The sequence below is a fragment of the Mixophyes fleayi genome, chromosome 2 (genome assembly GCF_038048845.1).
Source record: "Mixophyes fleayi isolate aMixFle1 chromosome 2, aMixFle1.hap1, whole genome shotgun sequence".
NCBI lineage: Eukaryota > Metazoa > Chordata > Amphibia > Anura > Limnodynastidae > Mixophyes > Mixophyes fleayi.
The window spans coordinates 49068824-49094388 of record NC_134403.1 but is presented as its reverse complement, the minus strand read 5'-3'; the positions used below and the strand labels follow the sequence as shown (position 1 = coordinate 49094388).

At 41.5% G+C, this 25565-nt stretch overlaps 2 protein-coding genes across 2 annotated transcripts in view; one reads left to right on the top strand and one right to left on the bottom strand.

The window, feature by feature from the left end:
* The window catches only part of SLC46A3 (solute carrier family 46 member 3), a 511104-nt gene that overhangs the window by 373877 nt on the left and 111662 nt on the right, over nt 1-25565 (top strand). The window lies entirely within an intron of this gene.
* PAN3 (poly(A) specific ribonuclease subunit PAN3) overlaps nt 19764-25565 on the bottom strand; it is a 45830-nt gene continuing 40028 nt past the window's right edge. The window contains exons 16-18 of the mRNA XM_075198942.1: nt 25249-25313; nt 22661-22799; nt 19764-22571 (exon numbers count right to left, since the gene is read on the bottom strand). Coding sequence (XP_075055043.1) covers nt 22431-22571; nt 22661-22799; nt 25249-25313 — 345 coding nt within the window. The 3' untranslated portion in view covers nt 19764-22430. The remainder of the gene's footprint in view (nt 22572-22660; nt 22800-25248; nt 25314-25565) is intronic.

Below are 25565 nucleotides of genomic sequence, written 5' to 3'. Positions count from 1 at the left end.
GCCATTATGAATATTTGGTTATGCCGTTCGGTCTTAGCAATGCACCTGCAGTTTTCCAGGACTTAATCAATGAGGTTCTTCGGGACTTTCTTGGTAGTTTCGTGGTCGTCTATTTGGATGATATCCTCATCTATTCCAGATCTCTGTCTGTACATCAGAATCACGTCAAACAAGTTCTACGAAGACTGCGAGAGAACCACCTTTACGCCAAACTAGAAAAGTGTGAGTTCGAGGTGCAGAAAGTATCCTTTTTAGGTTACATAATCTCTTCTGAGGGATTCTCCATGGATCCAACTAAGGTTCAGGCTATTCTAGATTGGGTGCAACCAAACAACCTTAAGGCGGTGCAGAGGTTTCTGGGCTTCTCCAATTATTATAGAAGGTTCATTCCAGGTTTTGCGGACATCGTGGCTCCCATTGTCGCCCTAACCCGTAAAGGAATGGATCCAACTAATTGGTCGCCTCAAGCAGTAACCTCATTCGAAAGCCTGAAAAAAGCCTTTGTCTCCGCTCAGGTCCTTAGACACCCGGATCCAGCTAAATCATTTGTTCTTGAGGTCGACGCCTCTGACGTCGGTGCTGGGGCCATACTATCACAGAAGGACCCTCATACTAATCGTCTACACCCGTGTGCCTATTTCTCCCGTCAGTTCTCTTCAGCAGAAGCCAACTATGATGTCGGGAATAGAGAACTGTTGGCAATCAAATGGGCCTTCGAGGAGTGGCGACATTGGCTGGAGGGTGCTCCACATCAGATCTCTGTCATTACCGACCACAAGAACTTGCAATATATACAATCGGCCAAACGTCTAAATCCCAGACAGGCCCGTTGGTCGTTATTCTTTACCCGGTTCAATTTCCTGATCACCTATCGACCGGGTTCCAAAAATGTCTGGGCAGATGCTCTGTCCAGAAGTTTCTTGGCACACCACGTTCCAGTTTCGAACCCAGAGCCTATTATTCCTCCTTCCATAATCCATTTTGGATTAACCCAAGATCTGAGTATCACACTTCAGAGATTCCAGAAATTAGCCCCTGATACTACTCCGGAGCAACGTCTTTTTGTTCCAGTCCATCTAAGGAAGGCGGTTCTTGCAGAGGCGCATAATAGTAGGTCTGCTGGACACCCTGGAGTTTATAAGACGCTGGAGATCCTTTCCCGTACGGTCTGGTGGCCATCCTTGTCCGCTGACGTCAAAAGTCATGTCCTCTCATGTGAAATTTGTGCCAGGAACAAAGTCCCCAGGACTCGCCCGGTGGGTCAATTGCTTCCATTGCCCATTCCTGCAAAACCTTGGACACATTTGTCCATGGATTTTATTGTTGATTTGCCACCTTCTGCAGGACATAATACTATTTGGGTTGTAGTAGACCGTTTCAGTAAAATGGCACATTTCATTCCATTTACCAGGCTTCCTACAGCTCGAGATCTGGCCATTCTCTTCATACAACATGTTTTCCGGCTCCATGGACTTCCTTCCGATATTGTTTCTGATCGTGGTTCACAATTCATAGCACAATTCTGGAAATCCTTCTGCACCCTCCTCGGAATCCGGATCAGTCTGTCATCTGCATACCACCCTCAGTCTAACGGGCAAACTGAAAGGGTTAACCAAGCACTTGAACAGTTCCTCCGATGTTATTCCTCAGAATTCTATGACAACTGGTCCTCTTTACTGCCTTGGGCAGAGTTTGCCTACAATAACTCATCTCACTCATCTACTCAAACTTCCCCGTTCTACTGTAACTTCGGTTTCCATCCCAGGTCTAATTCTCTGTACTCTCTCAAATCTGCTGGTATTCCGGAGATTCATTCCACAGCTGCTGATCTGAAAGTAATTTGGGGGAAAGTTCAGTCCTCCTTGAAAAAGTCCTCATTGTCGGCCAAAAAAAATTCGGATCGCCACCGTACCACCTGCTCATTCAAAGTGGGCCAGAAAGTATGGCTATCAACTAGAAATCTTAGGCTCAGGCAGCCTTGTAAAAACTAGGGCCTAAATTTATTGGGCCGTTCATGATTACCAAACAGATCAATCCGGTAGCTTTTAGATTGAAGATTCCTAGCTCACTAAAAATTCCGAACACATTTCATTGTTCATTGTTGAAGCCGGTATTGTATCCTAGCCAATCCTCAACTGTGCCTGGGGGAAGTTCGAGTAAGCCACTAAGATATGTGGTTCAAAGGATTTTAGATTCCAAAAAAGTGCAAGGACAGGTGCACTTCCTGGTGCAGTGGAGGAACCGCGGGTTAGAAGAGCGATCTTGGGTTCAGCGGAGACAACTCCATGCCCCTAAACAATTGAAGGAATTCTTCAGGAGGTTTCCAAGAAAACCTGGATGTCGGGGTCCCTCGACCCCTCCTCAAGGGGGGGGTACTGTTACGAGCCGCGGCGGTGCCCAGCCGCCGCGACTCACTCACCTGCGTCCCGGCCGTCGCTATGGCGACCGGGACGTCACTTCCGGCCCTGACCCGGCCGTTGCCGGGGCAACGAGAAGACGCTTCAGCGCTGCTTCCCGGCAATGAGAGGAAGCCGGGCGCAGCGCTCACCATATTCTCTAGTCTGTGGGCTAATTAATGCAACCTATTAATTATGCTGGGGGCTGTGTCTAATTCAGAGCTAGGCTCTGATTGTTGGCAACTGGTATTTAAGGCAATGAGGTCTGCTGCCTCATTGCCGGTTATAGCTCCTGTGTTCCAGTCTGCTAACCTGCTAGTTCCTGTCCTGTATCCTGATATCTCTATTTGACTCCCCGTGTATGACCCTTGGCTTTGATTTGGACCTCGCTCGTGTTTCCTGTGACCCTGATCTTTGGCCTGTTTACCCGTTCTGCTATTTGCCTGTGACCCCTGACCTCAGCTTGTTCATCGATACTGTTGTCTGCTGCCGGCCCTTGACCTCTGCGTGGACCTGACTCTTCTTGCCCGGGTTCTCCCCAGCTGGTACGCACTTCACGACCCTCTGTCAGTCTGCGGCCCAGTCTGTCCCCACCATCAGGGGCTCCAGTGAACACCTGACTGGCAGAGTAGATTCCGGGTTGTGTTGTGCCGGCTGGAGGGGTTCCTAACAATATCTGATTCATATTTGGACATTTCAAGATATGGGTCTGAAAGATACACTATTTGAATTTGGGCAACTAGCTCTGGAGGTTGCAGTAAAGAGTGTTGTAATTTCTAATTTCTACATATCTTAGCTAAATCTTCTGAATCCCCTGCTTAAAAAGAGAAGACTTACCCCAAGGTCGATTTCCTGAAATTTTATTTAGATATGTTGAGCTTTATTCTGAGACGTAACCTTTACCCACAGCAAAGCTTTGGTAGAGCAAAGCTGGATTCCATCATTGCTTTGTTTAAAGCCAGAGCATAGTATTGCCTTGTAATTGTCCTCTGTTTTTCCACCAAATACTTTACAGAATCCTTTCCTTTTATCCCAGCTTACATCACCACTATTCTACAGTCTCCTCTCCTTGGACCATGGAACAGTCCATTATCAGTCTACCTCCAAGGACAAGCTCCTTGGTCAATAGTCTGTTTGTTCCTGCTACAAATACCAATGGTCCTTCTCATGGACCTGACATATCTGGACTTCAAGAGTCTCCAGCCTGTCCTGTAGTGAAACAGGTTTGTGACTATCGTATTATTATAATAGGGTAAAAATAAAAAATACCATTTTAAAATGTGCTCTTGATAAAACATAACCACTAAGGCTATTATAATGTGGTGGGGAGAAACTCAAGGTAATAATCATCTTTATATTAAAAGGTACATACAAACAATGGACAAAGAAACTAAAGTTTTAGAACAAAGGCCGCAGGAGTTGTTGGCCTCACTGATTTCAAGAAACTCAAACTGGTAAAATTAATCATAAGCATTGAGGAGCTGAAGCACACCTGACAATGGAGACCATTCAGGAGCACTGTGTAGAAGTTTTTTAATGACTTCAGCTGTTTAACAGGAATGTGCTCCATCAAATTGCAGCCTAGGATACAACCAGTGAAAAACCCCAATGAGAAAAGTTGCATATATACGTAAAAACAGTATAACTGTGAAAGTCAGAGACCCATTGGAGTTGGTGCATTCAATGGTAGTAGCTTAAAAGAAATCAAATATTGCACTCGGAATCTTCATAGACTAAAGAGATCTAAAATCAGGTTATAATGAAAGAGCTCTGCCACACTACCAACATTGGGTGACACCTTCTAGAAACTGTCAGGAGGAAAGTTCTTCAATGCTCTTGATGTTCAGTCTGGATACTGGGAAATAGTGCTGGATGGAGAGAGCAGTAAGTTACCACTTTTCAACCACCATTTGAGAGGTGCAGATCTACAGTCACACACACCATTTGAGAGGTGCAGATCTACAGTCACACACACCATTTGAGAGGTGCAGATCTACAGTCACACACACCATTTGAGAGGTGCAGATGTACAGTCACACAACACCATTTGAGAGGTGCAGATCTACAGTCACACAACACCATTTGAGAAGTTCAGATCTACAGTCACACACACCATTTGAGAGGTGCAGATCTACAGTCACACAACACCATTTGAGAGGTACAGATTTACAGTCACACACACACACCATTTGAGAGGTACAGATCTACAGTCACACACACCATTTGAGAGGTGCAGATCTACAGTCACACACATCATTTGAGAGGTACAGATCTACAGTCACACACACGCACCATTTGAAATCACATCCACACAGTAAATAAAAATAAAAAATGTACATAAAAAGGTGTATGGGTAAACACGGGCTGAACGTGATGTAAACCTGCATGTATTGAGAGAAACAACTGAAAAGTATCCCTGCCCAAGTACAAATGGCAGTGATGGAATTGTCAGTTTTGGGACATAAGCAGCAAATATAGAAATATATACAAATAAAATGGAAATAGTCATAGATGCCAGCACCAACAAACTGGAAAGACCTGGGTGGGCATGTTCAACTATTTGATGTAAAAGGTATTGGCATAAATCACTGGTACTACCTCAGTATAGATTTGACCAACTTTTTTCAGACTGTTAAGCTCACAGCCAAACACACAGGAACAATATGAAGTTTCCATGATATCCAAAAAGGTGCTGTGATTTAAGTGGACGCATTCCAAACAATGCTAGTGCTGGCCCACTGGGGGTACCAATTAAATGCTCCTTGAAGGGGGTGGGCACAATGTCAACAAGGATGCAGAAAGGTGCGTGGGTCCCTGCACCCATACACAGGAGCCAGGCCAGCCCTTTGTGGCTGTTTCTCCGGCCACAGCAGCTCACCGCCATCATCAAGAACAATTAGGGCCTGAGATCCTCTTGTAAGCTTGTTACCTCTATAAATAAACTCGAGAAAGATCGAGTAAGGAACTCTTTTTCTTGCAGCATTTTTATCTATAAAAAAAAAGGACTCTTTAATAATAATATTTTTCCTGGTACATATTTTTTTATTAGGTTTTTTTGATGCAGTAAGCATATAATAATATGTATGTAATCGGCATATTTTTATTATATTACAGTAGAAGTACTGTGCCGTCTCTTTGGAAAAGTGACATTATAAAGCGGATGACATATAATGAAATATACCTTGCAGAGGTGGTGTAAAAAGGGTGGTGGTATAAGGATAAAGCACTGGAGTAATAAAGGAAATTCAAGCTTCTCTCTTATAGACTCACTAGGTTATGGGCATTACAGCCTGTATAGATGCACATCCCTTCATCATCATCATCATCATCACCATTTATTTATATAGCGCCACTAATTCCGCAGCGCTGCACAGAGAACTCATTCACATCAGTCCCTGCCCCATTGGGGCTTACAGTCTAAATTCCCTAACACACACACAAACAGACAGACACAGACTACGGTCAATTTTGTTAGTAGCCAATTAACCTACAAGTATGTTTTCGGAGTGTGGGAGGATACCGGAGCACCTGGAGGAAACCCATTTAAACACGGGGAGAACATACAAACTCCTCACAAATAAGGCCATGGTCAGGAATTGAACTCATGACCACAGTGATGTAAGGAAGAAGTGTTAACCACTACGCCACCGTGCTGCCCCTTGGATATTCTTCTGCTTCAGTGTTCTGCAGGATCCCATATAAACTCAGGGAATAGGACATGTACTTCTATGCACATACCCAGGATAAGGGGAGACATCACTGCATGGGTCTGTCTACCATCACATTCTGCATGCTATCAATTAGCCACTTATGGCAGTTGGCGGCGGCAGCAGCACAGTGGGTCCGTATGGTGATTGTCCTATTTTCCTTATTAAAGGGGCATGCCTCTATTTCACTGCACTGCTATATTTGCCCAGACTATGTTGCTTAAATCTTGATGAACATTCTGACAATTTACATTCTTGCCAAAACTCATGGTTACATAACCCTTATACAGCTAGTGGGTTTCTCAGACCTGAGTTTTTCCTACAACATTTTGTTTCATGCCATGTTTATATATAATATATATATATATATATATATATATATATATATATATATATATATATATATATATATATATATATATGGATTATTTTAGTAATAGTTGTACTTAGTGCAATGTAAGAATGTAAATACTTTCTTATGAACATTAATTCACATTATTTTGGGCTATGATATTCTATGTTACTTTCTTTCACCCACCGGTTTAATAATTTTTACTACTAAGAAGTCTGATTTCTTTTAATGGGTATGCTCTCTATTCTACCCTTAATAAACTTATAAGCATGGAGTATATTCATTGTGGCATCCATATTCAAAGGATATATAATTATATATATTTACACGTTATTTACTTCACCATTAGGGTTAAACATTTCAGTGCACAATATGAAGAACACATCATCCTATCACTTTTCACCATTGTATTTATGCACCAATGTTATTTCCATGCCTCCTTACAATTGTCAGTATAATAATATATTATATATATATATATACATATACATACACACATATATATATATATACATACACACACACACTCTTCCTCCCGGCTGCCAGACACCCCATCCTTCACATTCCTCCTCGCTACCAGACACCCCATCTTCCACACTCCTCCCGGCTGCCAGACACCCCATCTTCCACACTCCTCCTGGCTGCCAGACACCCCATCTGCAACAAAACCCCCTTCCTGCTTGCCAACACTGGTCACTGCTGCCAGTCACCTCAGGCGGACGCTGGCCCAGCCCACACATTTCTCTTCCTGTCTGGTAGACATCGCATGCTGCTGCACCTCACCTGACACCTACCAGACTCTAGGCTGGCCTCTTTGCACCACCTTTGTAGCTTACCAGCACTGTGCCGCTGTTTTCAAATCTTCCACTGCCTGTATGATGGGATGACTTCTACATTAACTCGAGCCAGAAGACTATTGTATTTCTATAGTGAACCCTGCCTACCCCAGTCCGACACTATTGGTGTTATTTAAAATATATAGTCAGTTTTTGTAGAGTACATCACAACTGTGTACTGGGCTAGGTTTACTTTGCTCTTTTTGCTTTTCTTTTTTTTTTTACATAATTTGGCAAGAAAGGTTTTTGGGAATAAATGTATACTTTTTAGAGGAATTCACTAGTGAGAGTACTTGGTATACATTTATCATTATAAGCTACATGATACAAAATAGTTGAGAAACCCAAATATAGATTATGCATTTTACTCCCCCATGTGGTGAATTGTGCTAACTACACATTACAAATGTGTTTAAATTTTTTTTATTTTTCAGAATTTGCCATATATCCTCTCCACTTCCCGGACTAAATTACTTTATTAGAAGACAGTAACCATACTTGCACTGGTGCTGAATGCTTTACCCGTTCGCTGTAAGAGGCTATATAAAAGCATCTCTTGGGAGGATGTTGCAGATTCTGGTTTCAGTGATCTCATTGCAGCTAGATCAGATTATAATGTGCTATAATATTTGTACTAAAAGTTCCAAAAGGAGAAAAGAAAGAATGTCCTATAAGGGGCACTAAAACGTATTCCTTTATTAATATCATTGAATATTCCTTTGGTCCAGATTATAAACTTGGACCAAAATATTTAAAAACAGTGTTGATAAAATGGTAGGTCATCTACAAAGCCTTGCCAAGTGATACCAGATCATAATACTGTGCAGAGACCAATGTTGTCGCCTGTAGTTGGATACTAGTGGATAAGAACTATTATTTAAATATCACACAGAGAAGACGAGTCTGTTATCATGAAGGGAATGTGTTACATTGTGCAGCACATTTATTTTATTTTTATAATACATACTTCTATGGCCATAAACTACAGCCAGGCTCAATACAATGTGTCAAATTAAATTTCATATTTTACTATAATTATATATGTGCAAACCTTATTAGGATTTAGACAGAACATTGGTCTCTACACATTATTATTACGGAACTCTCCTATTGAGTTATATTAATACAATAATTGAGAGAAACATTGGTGGTTTAACGTAATATTTATTAAAGTTCATTGTTACTGTCCTATGACATGACACATTAGTGCACTATAACCATGTAGAGTGTAGCAAAGCAGTAACCCAATAAATCTGACAATGCTGCCAGTATAACAGATTACAGCCAGGACCGAGGACCTGTGGAGAGTGATCAGTGATCTTCGTCGGCATTAAACCACGATAATAAAAGTATAACAGCTACTGCTTTGTAGTAGAACCAGTTACTCTAATAGAGAGATGTTTATACCGACCAGTTGGCAAGACAGCAACTGATATATGTACTCACCCATCCTTCTTTCATCCCAATTCACAATTAACATACTATTGTTACTCTTTCACAATGTTGCTACACATTAGTTTACCCTTTGCACAGCAGAGAAATTAAACTCCTGAAGGAATGAAGGCCTCTTACCCACCGCGTCAGTTGCGTACACTGTAGTAGCATTTTTAAGGCTACAAAATATGAAAATGGGTTTGAAATGCTTACAATGACCCACTCACAAAATTACTCCATTGAAACACATTGCGGTCAATGGAGAGTGACCACCCAAAGAGCAGTAAAACAAAACGCATTGCATGAGTATGACACGCGGCTTTACCAGCGTTTATAAAAACTAAATCTGACTGCCAGTGGGCAGGGCCGCCATCAGGGGGGTAAGGCCTGTACTGCTGTGAGGGCCCCGGACAAACCTCTTCCTCCGTCCGGGACCCTTAGTCTGACTGACCGTGCTCCTTCTCCTCCGCGCTGCTGCGGCTCCAAGGCTCTGATAGGCTGAGAGTATGTAGCAATGTCCTCACTGCACGCCACACTCCTCAGTGACCGGGAGCTACAGCATCACAGAGAAGGTAAGTTAATTGGTCATTAATTTGTCGGGGGAGGGAGAGACAGGAGAAGAAAACAATTACTTTAATTCTAGGGATGGGAGAGGGGACATTTACTGTGATGAGGGAGTAAGGGCGCATGTACTGTGGAACTGGGCGAGGCATATACAGGGGGGGGAGGGGGCCTGCCAGATTAATTAGTACTGATGGTAGCCCTGGCAGTGGATAGCTGGCGAAGGCAGCTGGAAAAGCAACTGAATGTTTGCAGATCAAATTCTCAAGTGCGTTATTTGAAATGAACACAATAGCAGGTATTTATCCTTTAAAGTTTAAAAAAAATAAAATAAAAAAAAAGTGCACTTTTTTCCTGGCGTGGTGAGACCTAACACCACTAAACAGCAAAACAGTAGTAACACAGGCTTATATTTTGTTTCTGCCTTTCATTCGGTAGAGAAACTTTACAAACCATTTTTTTTTTTTTATTGAAAGCCTTAAGCGTGCTTACATGTCCAAGTGCTGGAAAAATAAGTGAGAAAAACCCACATAAAAACCGTGCACAGGGTTGCAGGTTCAGACCCTCCTCAAAAGAGGAGCGGTCCCTTGATCCCCGACCCCCGGATCCATAAGGACCCTTAAGGGGCAAGGGTCTTCAGGGAGGTGGTAGTCACTGGGACCACACTACCTCCCATAGATAGTCAGGGGATCGGACCCATAAGGGAAGCTGCACACCCATCCAATCAAAGTGAAAAAAACCTAAAAATAAGTCAAAGTGACAAAACAGTGAAGAAAATAAATAGTGCCGTGTATAACGGCCCCAGCCTTTTCCAAACCATTAACGTTTTGTTCACAAAAAGATTATTTTTAAAGGTTGTGCAACCGATATAAGTTTTTCTGTGCTGCCTATGCCTTGCTTTTCTTTTAAACTTTACCCTAGATAAGGGTGCCATTTTTGACCTTTATTTTATATATGGACATTGTTTAGATATATATTTAAATAAAATAAATTGTTCCTGCAGAGCTCACCCACACCTACCTGCAGTTAATGTGGGAACATGTTTAGTTATGAGTGTAGCATGCAGTCTGTGTTCTCTCTCACGTATTTCTGATCAAAGCACATAGATGAGCTCATGGAAAATGTATTAATGTGCATTAGTTTTCATGTGTTTATTCATTTTCAAAACACAAGTGTGAACGACACAAGATGCGTTCCTTGTTACAAATACAACAGTGCAGCCTCACCAGAAATCATCTTTAATTATGGCAGCACAATCTTTACATACAACAGGAAGAATTATAACCAAGAAGATAAATCGGTGCATAACACACCAATGATGTCACTGAAAGTAAAGGCTGCTATTAATTAGGACAAATAGCATTTACTCAGTTTGTGTTCATGACCTGAACTGGCTGACTTCATAGTGTAGGTCTCAATTATAAAATCCTGATAAAAGAAATGTATGGAAGCCAAATACTGTAGTTCTATCAATTGCAACTTTAAAGATCTCCCAGGGTTATTGCATTGGATCATTGTGTGGGATCGGAAGCTTTATGAAGTCATGAGAAATATTTCTACTGTAGAATCCATGCTGAGGCAGGAAGGTTTATTCACAGTTGGATACATCTGATGCTGTTCATGAAACACACTTGATAGAAACATACTGTTATCCATGTGGGTAATGTAACCTAGCACTAACTAGACTCACCTCACTAAAAAAAAAAAAGAAATAAGTCTAGTGGTATTTTGTATCTACTTATTGTATGTATTCCCCCCCCCTCCTCCATTTATAAACCAAATAACACTGATGGTGAAACACCTATAATAGAATGAAGACAAATAAGGTTGAAATGCACATTGAATTTGAAACTCACTCTTACCAAGTGTAGGAGTTATTTTCAGTCAATGTAAAAGGTGTTATCCCATTGTTAGGAAAGAAACAATCATGCAGTCCTATTCCTACTGAATAAAACAGTGATGCTACCATTGCTGTGTAAGGCATTATTTAAAAAAAAAAAAAAAGTAAAATACTATAATTATAGTCTGCAGCTGCCACTGTTTACATTGCTGTACATGGAGAAATCTAGTAACAGACCGAAACTGCAACAGTGATAACTGCAGGCTATAATAAAGGTAAATCATGATTTATTTATTTTTTATGTATAATCAAAAGGACAAGTTATAGTCAGATATCACCCCTTTCGCATGTTGCAAAGTGCGTCGGAACTTCATCAATTGGAGACAGCTAATTTTTGCCTCCGTTAATGTTCATGAGAATACAGCCTACTCACTCAGTGAGAACAAGGACACTTCAACATTTTAAGATGTTACAGAAAGTTAGATATCATTCTTTAGGAGTGTTTTTATACACAATACTGTGCAAAAGGTTTATGCAGGTGTGGAAAAAATGCTGCAAAGTAAGAATGCTTTCAAAAATAGAAAAAATTCGATAGTTTATTTTTAGCAATTAACAAAATGCAAAGTAAATGAACAGAAGAAAAATCTAAATCAAATCAATATTTGGTGTGACCACCCTTTGCCTTTAAAACAGCATCAACTCTTCTAGGTACACTTGCACACAGTTTTTGAAGGACCTCAGCAGGGAGGTTGTTCCAAACATCTTGGAGAATTTACCACACATATGCTGTGGATGTAGGCTTGCTTAAATCCTTCTGTCTCTTCATGTAATCCCAGACAGATTCGATTATGTGGAGATCATGACTCTGTGGGGGCCATATCCTCACTTCCAGGATTCCTTGTTCTTCTTTATGCTGAAGATAGTTCTTAATGACATTGGCTGTATGTTTGGGGTCCTTGTCCTGCTGCAGAATAAAGTTGGAGCCAATCAGACGCCTCCCTGATGGTATTGCATGATGGATAAGTACCTGCATGTATTTCTCAGCATTAAGGACACCATTAATCCTGACCAACTCCATTTCCTGAAATGCAGCCCAAAACGTGCCAGCAGACACTCATTGTACCGCTCTCCAGCCCTTCGAATCAGTATGGGGAAAAAAAACAAAACAAAAACAGTGGGACCTAGGTACACACATCTACTATATGGAGAAGTGCTTCCATGAAGACCACTTCTGGCCAAATTGCAGCCAAAAAGCCAACCTTCGATGTAGGAACAAGGCCAAGCGACTCAACTATGCATGAAAACATAGGAACTTGGGTACAGAAAAATGGCAGCATGTGCTCTGGACTGATCAAAATTTGAAATATTTGACTGCAACAGAAGGTAATTTGTTTGCTGAAGGGCTGGTGAGCGGTGATATTTTTTGTTTTTTCCTGTTTTGCTTGCCAGTGTATGTTAAGGGAGGTGCAGTTTTACTATCCCGCCAGATTGGATAGCAAGATTGAGGAAACCCTCCAAGCTTTAACTAATGTGGCTGCCACCCAGCAGGGCCAAATGCTAGTCATCGTCGAGGCCCAGGTGGAAAGTAAGAGACTGCTACGGGTAGCGCTCAGTCAGCTAGGACAAAAGGACCACAAACCCACTATCTTGCAAAAGATGACCTCCTTAGAAGACGTTAAGGCATTTCTGTTATTGTTTGAAAGGACAACACCACGTCTTAAGTGGCCAACAGGTGAATTGATTAAGAAACAGATTCCTTATTGGATGGGTAAAGCCCAGTGGGCCTATATGGATGTGGCAGAGGATCAGGCAGTGGACTTTCAGCAAATAAAGGCCGCAATTTTGGCGTAGATAGGGAGACAGGGCCTGTAAAGAAGCAACATTTTCATGACTGGCCGTTTAGACCGGGATCCTCAACACATGTCCAGCTGGCAGTCCTGGTAAAGTTAACAAAAAGTTAGTTGAAGCCTGACCATAATACACCTGTCAGAATGTTAGAAATCCTGACCATCGACCATTGGGAGTGGAACCTAAGTTGTGAATTACAGGAATGGGTTTGACAGCCCCTCAGTCATTTGAGGAGCTTGCGACAGCTATTGACCTGTATTACACTGTCAAAAATATGGTCTGGACAGCCAAGAAGGTTGGCAGACTCCAGGACGAACCAAATACTAGAGGTTGGGACAGACCGCAAAGTGACACCAGTGAGATGTTTAAAGTGGTGAGCAGGGGGACTTCCGGAAGTTGTTCAAATCTGACAAAACCGATGGATTGTTCAGTGGTTCGACTAGACATCAGGTTCCCTGCATGTTTCACCATGTCCTCATCCACGGGGAATCCACTGCTGTTACAGGTAACCGTGCCGATACGGCAACAGGTGATGTTAGCATTGGTGGACTCGGATACTGAAATCACCTTGATATCCGGCACTGTGGTTCCAGAAGGCCTATTAACCCAGTTACAGTCAGTTAAAGTCCTATTGATTCACAGTATCACTGAGGAATATGACTGTAACAATCTTCCCATTATTGTGACGGGACAACCAGTGCAAGTGCTAGCAGCCATACCCCCTTATTCTGGGGCGAGACTTTCCCGTTTCGGGAAAGTCGAGATCACCGGATTGGTCAGGACATGCTGGCAACTAAGTCACTGGCCGGTCTCCCGGCCCTTCTAGATCCTGTCTTTCATACCTCAGAACTGGAGATAGACAAAGAAGCCGTAATAGCTGGAGCCTGAATACCAAGCTTTGACTGCAACTGGGCTGAAGTCGCATTTCAGAAGTTGGGAGATAAAAGTTCTAGCTTGAGAAAGTTGGGAGGAAACAGAAGCCCTGCCAGAGGGTGAAGATTGGTGCCCAATTTCCAGGACTGTGTCACTCCACAATGGCCCCTAAACCAGACTCTCAAGCACCGCTGGTACCTCTTCCTATAATTGTAGTTCCATTGGAGCGGATTGCCATGGGTCCCTTAGAGAAGTCTGCCTGAGGGCATCAAATTTAGTAGATGACGGAAAGAGCCATCATGTTAGCTTGTTAAAGTCGTGGGTGGAGGAAATCCCGACATTAACATTGGGAGCAGTAAAAACAGGGATCGCATAATCCCTGTGGGGTCTTCTGACAAGCATTAAAAATGGTAGCTCTGAATACGGACATTATTTTCGGCAATTCCAGAGCGCAACAAGATAATTGAACACGACATCGTCTCCCAACCAGGGGTTTAGTTAAACAGCGGCCATATGGAATACCTGAGGCAAGTAGAGCTGCAGCAAAGAGGTGGAGGGCATGTTGCAACTCAGTGTCATGTAGGAGTCAACCAGCAAGGGGAAAAACCCCATAGTCCTGTGCCATAAGCTTTTGGAATGATTTTAATAAGTTTACGAAGGGGTCTATGTTTGACACATATCCAATACCGCAGCTAAATGAGATAGTGGAGAATCTGGCCAGTAATAAATATCCAAACTACCCTAGATTTAACAAAAGGGTACTAGCAGATACCACTCTCTGCCTTGGCCAAACACAAAACAGCCTTTATCGACATCTGAAGGGCTGTATGTGTACAAGGTATTGCCCTTCAGCCTGCATGGGGCGTCAGCCACATTCCAGCAGGCAATGGACACTGTTGAGGCCTCACTGGGAATATGCCACCACTTACCTTGATGACCATCATCTACAGTCAGGACTGGGAGCCTCATCTTTCGAAGGCGTCACAGTGAATCCCTTGAAGTGTGCGCTAGCCATGGCAAAGGCTAAATATCTGGGTTATGTGGTCAGTCAGGGGAAAGTAAAACTCCAGGTGGATAAGGTAGAGGCTGTGAGGAATTGGCATACACCAAAGAGAATATCTCAACTACGGACTTTCCTGGATAGGTCAGGTACTACCGATTTTTTTATTACAAACTTTGCTACCCGAGCCACCCCATTGACAGAATTTCTTAAAAAGAATAACCCAGACAAGTTAATTTGGTCAGAGTCTTCGGAAGTTGCCTGGGAAGGCTTGAAAGAAGCCTTGTACACCGCACCGGTCCTACAACCACCTAGCTTTAGGGAGAGGTTCTTTTTCCAAACAGATGCTTCCAAGACAGGTCTGGGGGAAGTATTATCTCAGAGGGCGAAAGATGAGGAGAGACCAGTTCTTTTCTTCAGTTGTAACCTCCTCCCAAGGGAAAACTAGCATGCTACAATAGAACAGGAGTGTTTGGTCATTAAGTGGGCATTGGAGGCACTCCAGTACTACCTGAGTAGAGTTCATCAGACCACGCTTCAATACAATGGATGCATACCAATAAGGTGAATGCCAGGGCCACCCGATGGTTTGTGGCATTACAACTTTTAGCTTTAAGGTGGAATATAAGCCTGGGGCTTTGCATAATAATGTTGATGCTCTGTCGCAATGAGATATGCTCCCCAGAGTTGGCGATTCATGTGATTTGGAGAGACCAGAGGAGGGGGAGTTAGCAAAAAAAAAAAAAAAAAAAAAATTATATATATATATATATATATATATATATATAATTTTTTTTTTTGTCAGGAAAAGGATCCGCATTGCCAAGTATGGCACAGCTAAGGGGAAGGGGTATGTGGAAAAGGTAACCAGCATAGGACCTGTCCAGCAGGAAAGGTACAAACAGGGTTAAGGATCCTGCCTTTACCTTGAGAAAGGAGTTTATATACAGATGCACAACATGGGTGTCATTGCTGTGTGGGTTGCGAGTGTAAAAGGATTGTGGGATCTGGTGGGTGGGGCTTCAGACGCTGACTAGCAGACAGACAATAATGAGGGATTGCGGGTGAAGCTAGTCTGTCAGGAAACCGTGGAATCTTTACTGTTTGTGTTATGCTGAAACAAAATCGTTATTGATTAAGAATCCTGGAGTAAGGAGTCTCTTATTTGGTAAAATAAATTTAAAAAGATAGAGATATAGTGAGAATGGTACAACAATGAGTGTCTGCAGGCAACAGTGATGCATGGTGGAGATTTCCTTGCACGTTTGGGGCTGCATTTCAGCAAATGGAGTTGGGGATCTGGTCAGGATAAATGGTGTCCTCAATGCTGAGAAATACAGGCAGGTACCTATCCATCATGCAATACCATTAAGGAGGCATCCGATTGGCTCCAAATTTATTCTGCAGCAGAACAATGACCCCACACAGTCAATGTCATTAAGAGTGATCTTCAGCATAATGAACAAGGAGTCCTGGAAGTGATGAGGTGGCCCCACAGAGCCCTGATCTCAACATCGAGTCTGTTTGGGATTACATGAAGAGACGGGAGTATTTGAGCATGCCTACATCCACAGAAGATCTGTGGTTAGTTCTCCAAAATGTTTAGAACAACCTTCCTGCTGAGTTCCTTCAAAAATTATGTGCAAGAATGGATGCATTATGCTGTTTTTAAGCAAAGGGTGGTCACACCAAATATGTCTTTGATTTAAATTTCTCTCCTGTTCCTTCACTTCGCATTTTGTTGATAAAAACGATTAAACACTTCTATTTTTGAAAGCATTCTTACTTTGAAAGTTTTAGACAGGTGTGGAAAAAATTCTGCAGAGATTTTATATATACACAGACCCCAAACATATATTACTCACTGCATACTACCATAGTCCTGCGAACATTCTCTCTAAATCAGTAATTAGTGAATAAATTCTATTGTTAATTTATGAAGGAGCAGCAATTTATATACTTGGGTATATCCTACAGAAGAGTACCACCTACTTTAATAGATATGACATTTTCCAGTCGTAAAAACTGGGATTATAGAACACCCATTTGACACGCTCACTTGCATGCATATACACCGATCAACCACAACATTAAAACCACCTACTTAATGTGCAAGTCCCCCACGTGTCACCAAAACAACTCTGACCCGTCAAGGTATGGACACCACAGGATCTCTGAAGCTGTCCTGTGGTATCTGGCACAAAAGGCTTTAGCCATGTAGGTTGTGAGATGAAACAGGCCTCCATGAATCAGGCACTTCTTCCCAGCACATCCCACAGATGCTCAATCAGATTGTGATTTGGGAAATTTAGAAACCAGGTCCACACTTTGGACCATTCCAGGACAATGTCTGCAATGTGGGAGGACACATTATCCTGCTGAAAGAGGCCGCTGCCACCAGGGAATACCGTTGCCATGAATGGGTGTAGTTTGTCTGCAACAATGTTTACACAGGCAGTATTCATATGGATGTTACTTTGACATGTACCAAGACCCAAGGTTTTCCCAAAAGAACACTGCCCAAAGCATCATACTGTGTCCACCGACTTACCTTCTTCCCCCAGTGCATCCAGTTGCCTTCTCTTCCTCGGGGAAACGACGCACACGCAACTGGCCATCCACATGATGTAAAAGAAAGGGATTCATCAGACCAGGCCACCTTCTTCTATTGCTCCTTGGTCCAGTTCTGGCACGGATATGCCCATTGTAGGTGCTGTCTGCAGCGAACAGGGTTCAGCATGGGCACTCTGAACAGTCTGCAGTGCACTGTGATGTGACACCTATCCTAGCCAGCATTAACTTTTTTTCAGCATTTTGTGCTACAGTAGCTGTTCTGTGGCTCCCAAACACAAATCAATGAGCCTTTGGTCCCCATGACCATAGTGCCGGTTGTCCTTCCTTGGACCCCTTTTGGTGGGTACAAACCACTACATACTGGGAACACCCCATAAGATCTGCTGTTTTGGAGATGCTCTGACCCAGTCTACTAGCCATCACAATTTGACCATTTTCAGAGTTGCCATGTTCCTTACACTTGCTCATTTTTTCTGCTTCCAACACATCAACTGCAAGAACCGATTGTTCACTTGCTGCCTAATATATCCCAATCCCTTGACAGGTGCCATTGTAACGAGATAATATTTACTTCACTTGTCAGTGGTTTTAATGTTGTGGCTGATCAGTGTAAGCTTAGAGTTTTAAAAATAACTGTATAAATTTGAGGGTTTTGATACGCTCAAAGCCATACCCAGTGATCAAAGTGGAAATTTAGAGGTGAGTGTGGAAAATAAGTGAATGGAATGTGATAGTTTTACAGTAGAAGTGGTGCCTACTACCTTATAACCCCCCTCACTGTGACCACTGGCCATACCTATTCTAAAGGGGGGAAATCAATTGCTGGTGATGTGGTGCACAGATATATTGCGCCATGTACATTGCTGGCAATTACAGTAAAAATATCCACTAATTTTTCTCGTCTCTCTATGGGGTGCGAGGAGAAACAAGCAAAGATTTTACAGAAATCTCTGCCACAAAGTGTCTCACGGACATTCCAGAGACACTTTGCAGCGAACTTAATTCCCCCCCCCCCCCCCCAAAATATGTCACATTTCAACATATTAAAATCATACTAACTTTAGCTGTGTGTGGAAATAGACAAGAGTTAAACCCGCAGGAAAAAAAAAGCAAAAAAACCCCCCAAAAACACACACCTTCCAAAACGTATTTATCCATTGTCCAATTCTGCAGGTCTGGCAATGGCTCCAACAGTGCTGAGCAGGAGACCCTGTCTCCAGGTCCTACAGAGGCGACTGTGCAGCCACTAAACACCGGTATACATACACAGGTATTACTTTGTGGTTCACCTGAGGATTAAACTCTCTCTCTCAAGAACAATAACTTAAATTGGGCCAATAATTTTGCAAACTCTTACATAAGCTCATGTTCTTCAGTGGCTGGATATTGAGATAGGAGATATTTCTAGCTTGTGGGCTCCTCCATTACATTAAGCCTTTTATGAACTGTTCACACTGTTATAAATATGGCTAAGAGTAAACATGTCCTATTTTTATTAAAATTCAATGTTTAAACAAAAGCACTTTGTATACTAAATATTGAATTGGAAGAGGACAAATATGTATTCCTTGGAATGATGCTCTGATAAGCTGTGTGTAAAAAGCTAAAAGAGCCAGGACCACATAAAGACTGACATGACCACATGTAATCTACAGCCACTAACAGGATCGTAAAGACTATTATCAACTCCTGCACACTACAATGGATCCAATCAATGAATCGCTAAATACATCACACTTGGACTAGAAGCAGGGAAGAGTGACATAACCACAGAAAGGTACAAAGTAACACACTCAAAACTTTTGTAGAGTTCACGGAACTCCAATGCGACTTAACATTCATTCCAGTGCACAGCTGACTTTTCAGTACCACTAATCAAGCATGACTTGAGGTTTTCAGATTATGTTTTAAAATGTACAGATGCAAGCTGTTACTTGAACTACTTCACACAGTGCAGCTCTGTAAGAGGTGTAACAGAGCCAGAAGGGGTACAGATAAGGATTAGAATGTTAAAATGACAACTGGTATACTGTGGGAGTAGTATATCTGTAGTAAATAAAATTGAAGAGTGAAGCAGAGAAGAAAGAAGTATTGTTTACACACAGAAATTGTGAATTACAATCATATCTTTGCCATGTTCTGACATTTAAGTTACACCAATATTCTCACCGCTAGTATTTCAAAAACTATCCTCACCTCACAGCTGTATAGTTCTTGCAAACCCCTTCAAAACATTACCCCTTAGATATGAGTATGGAGGGCACCAACATGTTCTACTCAAAGGAGGCATGGATCATATGCTTAGCAAATTACTTCAGACCATATAAACACAAAAACTCAGGTTATTTGTTGTATCCTTTATTAAAAAATACTGCTGTACACATGAAAACTTAAGGAAAAAAAACAAAACAATAAAAGATGGATAGCATTTGGGATCATGACACTAGAACATAACATACAGGTGACAGGGAAGTCATTGATAACACAGGGTGGAAAATAAAAATATGTACCCTTATGTAATATTTACAAGGCAGAACAAAGTGTTACACATGTACAAAAATGTAAAAGAACTCACATGATTGGTTTGCTCTGTGCTTTTACCTCTGCTGAAAGAGTAGGATGTTCTTGTATCCCATTGTAAGATATCCTGGGGCCGCGGGCCTGGGCTTTGTACACAGTTTGCTACCAGGTTTGGTTATCCTTTGTTTTTTTTTGTTTTTTTTTTTTTAAATCATTTACATCAAAGGAATAAACACGATGACTGTTGTCACTGTTGCCCTAAAATATCTGTGCAAAACCATAGACCCTCTTTAAAGTTTGGAAAAGACTGCAACTTAAATACAAGTGCATGCTTTTACTGGATGACCATTTTTCTTTGTTTTTCTTCTTTTGTTACGAAATCCTGAGATTAGTGTATGGCCTGAAAAAATGTAACTGGTAGCAGGATCCAAATGACTGTTTTTTGTTTTTCTTTTTTTTAATAATGTTGCGTGTGGTATGCTGGTCTATTCACATTGAAAGTCCTTTTATCTAGCTTTTAGCTTGCCACAAACATTTTGGTCCCAAAATGGAAGAACAAATAGGAGTACTATATCAAATAGCCATGATTCCCGCATCCTACAGAATGAGAGAGGCACCTATGATTTCGAACTTCCGTGCCTTCCAGTACTGATCAGAAAACAAACAAAAAAAAAACAAAAAAACAAACCACACACTTAAAATAAAAGGACTTGTATGTTTGTACACTCCTGCAGCAAACCCTCGCTGTCCCACCTTACCCTGCAGTCTGCTTATAAATGAAGCATATTTGAATACAAGTACTTCTGTTTTGTACAAAAAAAATGCAATATGATTTGTCAAAAACAGCTGCTTTCTCTCCCATACAGAAAGGAATAAGACAGGTCTTACTCAAATTTCCCTTAGTTAGGTTAATAGTCCTTTTTAAAAAGAATAGCATTGTGGTAAGCTGTAACAATTTTCTCATGATGCTAATTTCCTTTCAGTAAACCAAAAAAAAAAAAAAAAGTAAATTTACTTCTACATTGATTGATCATTGTATACATTTCTCCACACGTCATGAAAATTTAAGAATGATGTTCAGGTTGCCAGACTTTGAAACAAAGGTCTATCTCCTCCAATGTAAGGACATGATGACATAGTTCTTAAAGCTTTAGAAACAAAAAAAAAAAGCTGAGAAGTAACAAAATCTTCTCTAAATAATACAGACGGAGAATCATTAAAATGTATGCGGAGACACCTACTAAGTCTTTTCTGATTGATTGGGGGCATCTGGATTTTACTCGCACAGCACAATGGGCTAGTGAAATCTATTTATATATTCAGTGCTAAGAGGTTATGCCTCTTCTACCACCCCCAACCCTATATATTTGGCAGGAGTAACTGGTGCCACAGCCTTTAAACTATATTTGTAAGACAAAGGGGTGGGTTGGGGTTGGGGTTGGGGGGGGGGGGAGGGAGGGGGGAAAGGAGAACATTTAACAACGAGACAAGCCAAAAAAAACAAAAAAAAAAAAAAAAAAGCAATTTCCAGGGACTTCCAACAAAAAAAAAATGAGCCGGACCTTCCCTCTTTGTGCCACAAGACATCCCTCTGCATTCAGTTAGTCTTAACAGTGTCTCTGTATCCAGTGTAACGTACCCTAGTAAAGCCGTGGTTCTGACAGAATGATAAAAACGTTTAAGTTAGGTCTTCCAGAAAAACTGTGGCAATTGACGCAACATAAAATGCGAAAACAATGGCATAAATGTATAAAGCAGAAGAAGGAAACAAGTGTACAGCATTTTGCAAAAGGCGCTGGTTGTGTTTTGTTTTTTTTTTTATATATAAAATGCAGCTTGTTGAAGGTAATCGTGCGCTGTGACCTAGACGAACACGGATTCCTCTCGAATGGTAAGCGGACGATCCTTTGATCCTTTTGTTCCTATACACCTTCACAAACCAGTTTGTTGATTGACAATAAGTGACAACTTTTGCATACAGCACATTTCTATGGAGGGTAGAAAAGAAAAAAAAAAAAAAAAAAAGTTGCGGTTTTCATGGAATTATTCCACTGCCTGGTCCAGGACACATGAGCAGGACACAAGCTATGCACAACTTGCAATATTGGTGAGGACACTGTGCCCCTGAAAAAAAAAGTTTTTCAGAAAAACATTTTTTTTTCCCTTAAATGTCAGAAAGTCTTCAAATTAAAAGTAGTGCATACAAGTGGAAAGAAATAAAACAGGAACATCATGCATCCGATGGTGTTCCTAGAGTTAAAACAAAATTCTTCACAGATAAAGCCTCCATTGGCAGCCTTAGCTCGCGGTTAACTGAAAATAACATTCTTCCCTTCAAGTAACAGTGTACCTGACTGAAGTGCAAGCAGCTTCGCTCATCTCCTGTTCGATTCCCAATTGTGAAATGAGATGACAACAACAAATCAGCTGTAGTGCAATTTGCGATTGGTTTAGTTCCTCAGCAATGTCCTGCATGCTTTCAGCAAATACTACAACTGACCGTTGGCGGCTGCAACAAGTTCCTGAAACGTATTTTCAAAGCAGCGTTTTAGATCACTGTAAGTTACCACAAGTACGCTCTTCTCATCTCTGGAAATCAGGCTGATTTTCTCTGGCACGCCAGCATCTAACTGGAAAGAGACAGGGACACTTAAATAGAAGAAATGTCACGTAGAGAGCCACCTGCTTCATCTTACACACAGTACGCTGCCTGCATTACCTTGTTAAGACAAGACACTATATGACTGAGGTCAATCCAGGGAGTTCCTGCTTCTGTCACCTGATGGAAAAGATGATCCCTAAAGAGTTTCAGCAGATACCTGTCCCCCGTTTCTGACCAGGCCGGGTCTTTTTGGAATCTGAAGATGAACAAAAAACATCACACCTGTAAAAGTTGCAGATCTAGCTTATTCAACAAAAAAGAAATAAAAACCGCTTTTGTTTAACCACTGCCATTAATACAAAAGTAATCATTTAATGCATGATCAGTTCACTAAAATATTCTGAAAACATTGTGCCATCATATGATATACACATGAATTTGAAATGAAAGTTTTTTTGTTTTTTTTTAAACATATGGTCTGGTGCACTTTGTTTTTCTACACTTTCTTCCCCCCCAGCAGAAATAGTGCACATTCTATGAAGATGTCCTGCTTGAGAGTCAGGGTGGGTCCAAACTGATCTACTGTTCATCCACTCAGTTCCCCTGTTTGGTGAGGGCTCCTGTGGTAAAGGGCAAGACAGTATGCCGCCAGACTCCGACACAGTCAGTGCTGTACTGGAAACATCATGACACCCATTGCTTTCTCCTGGCCAAGGAGCATAGAGAAACTCAGATTATTAACAGACTAGTGAACAAGACATGTAGCAGGAAGGCAACATGGACCAACCAAGGACTGTCAATATCCATTGAATATTTAACTAAAACAGTTTGAGCACCAAAGTCTCAGGTCTGACCTACAGAAACAAAGGGCCCCCGGAATGGAATCATTGATGTACAGTCATGGCCAAAAGTTTTGTGAATGACACAAGTATTGGTTTTTGCAAAGTTTGCGGCTTCAGTGTTTTTAGACCTTTTTGTCAGATGTTGCTATGGTATACCGAAGTAAATTACAAGCATTTCATAAGTGTTAAAGGCTTTTATTGACAATTACATTAAGTTTACGCAAATAGTCATATTTGCAGTGTTGATCCTTCTTTTTGAAGACCTCTGCAATTCACCCTGACATGCTGTCAATCAACTTCTGGACCACATACTGACTGATGGCCGCCCATTCTTGCCTAATTAATGCTTGGAGTTTGCCAGAATTTTTAGGGTTTTTGTTTGTCCACCCGCCTCTTGAGGATTGACCACAAGTTCTCAAATGGGATTAAGGTCTGGGGAATTTCCTGGCCATAGACCCAAAATTTTGATGTTTTGATCCCCGAGCCACTTAGCTATCACTTTTGCCTTATGGAAAAGTGTTCCATCATGTTGGAAAAGGCATTGTTCATCACCAAACTGTTCTTGGATGGTTGGGAGACGTTGCTCTTGGAGGATGTTTTGGTACCATTCTTGGCTGTGAACAATCTGAAAGGGGATTCATCAGAGAAAATGACTTTACCCCAGTCATCAGCAGTCCAATCCCTGTACCTTCTGCAGAATATCAGTCTGTCCCTGATGTTTTTCCTGCAGAAAAGTGGCTTGTTTGCTGGCCTTCTTGACACCAGGCCATCCTCCAAGTCTTCGCCTCACTGTGTGTGCAGATGCACTCATGCCTGACGCCACTTTTGAGCAAGCTCGGCCCTGGTGCTGTCCCGATCCCGAATTAATTTTAGGAGACAGTCCTGGCGCTTGCTGGACGTTCTTGGGCAACCTGAAGCCTACTTCACAACTATTGAACCTCTCTCCTTAAAGTTCTTGATGATCAGATAAATGGTTGATTTAGGCGCAATCTTACTAGCAGCAATATCCTGTGAAGCCCCTTTTGTGCAAAGCAATGACTACACGTTTCCTTGCAGGTAACCATGGTTAACAGAGGAACAATGATTTCAAGCACCACCCTTCTTTTAAAGCTTCCAGTCTGTTATTCTAACTCAATCAGCATGACAGAGTGATCTCCAGCCTTGTCCTCGTCACTCACATGTGTAACGAGAGAATCACTGACCTGATGTCAGCTGGTCCTATTATGGCAGGGCTGAAATGCAGTGGAAATTTTGTTTTTGGTATACAGTTCATTGTCATGGCAAACAGGGACTTTGAAATTAATTGCAAATCATCTGATCACTCTTCATGACATTCTGGAGTATATGCAAATTGCCATCATAAAAACTGAGGCAACCGACTTTGTGAAAAATAATATTTGTGTCATTCTCAAAACTTTTGACCATGACTGTAATAACAGAACTGTGAGAACACCAGGGATCTTTAAATTGAACACATTACTGGACGTGTCTCTGGATCAAGGTAACCGTGCCAAAACATTTACTTCTGGTGCCAGTGCTATTGTTCTAAACTTGTGTACAACGTTATTTATTTATTACATTACATTTAAATTTGTCCAAAAGCCAACACACGCACGTCAATTCATAATTTTGCCAAGCCCTGCATTACCCTTTTACTGTAGACTAAGGTCAATGCCCTGGGAAGTGAGTGTTGCGCTGTCATTACAAATGTAAAGACGTTACTAAAGATAAGACAATAGCAGATGTGATGGCGACTATACACACACAAGCAAAAACAATCAGAGCACATTCAATAAAAGGAGCGGTGGCAGCATGCGGGTGGGAGTGGTAAATAAAACAAACCAAATAAACCACAGATCTTACTCGGGTCTCTCGTTTATTGTTCCCAACTTTGCCAGGAGCCTGAACAATCGTCCATTCTGCACCTCCTAGAGGGCAAAAAACATAGATTTGTGGGGAAGAGAATTACATTGAATTAACATGGATGATTCATAATATAAATCACTAAAACATTACAATTATAATTTAGAGAAACTAAAAAAAACACAGACACCAATTGCCTACTAATACCAAAGGCAGGTATGATGTGTAAGGAATATAGTTTCTAACCAGGGTTGAAGGGTTATTTCACCTTCAGATGATTATGCCCCATTTGCAACGATTATACATTTAATTTCTAG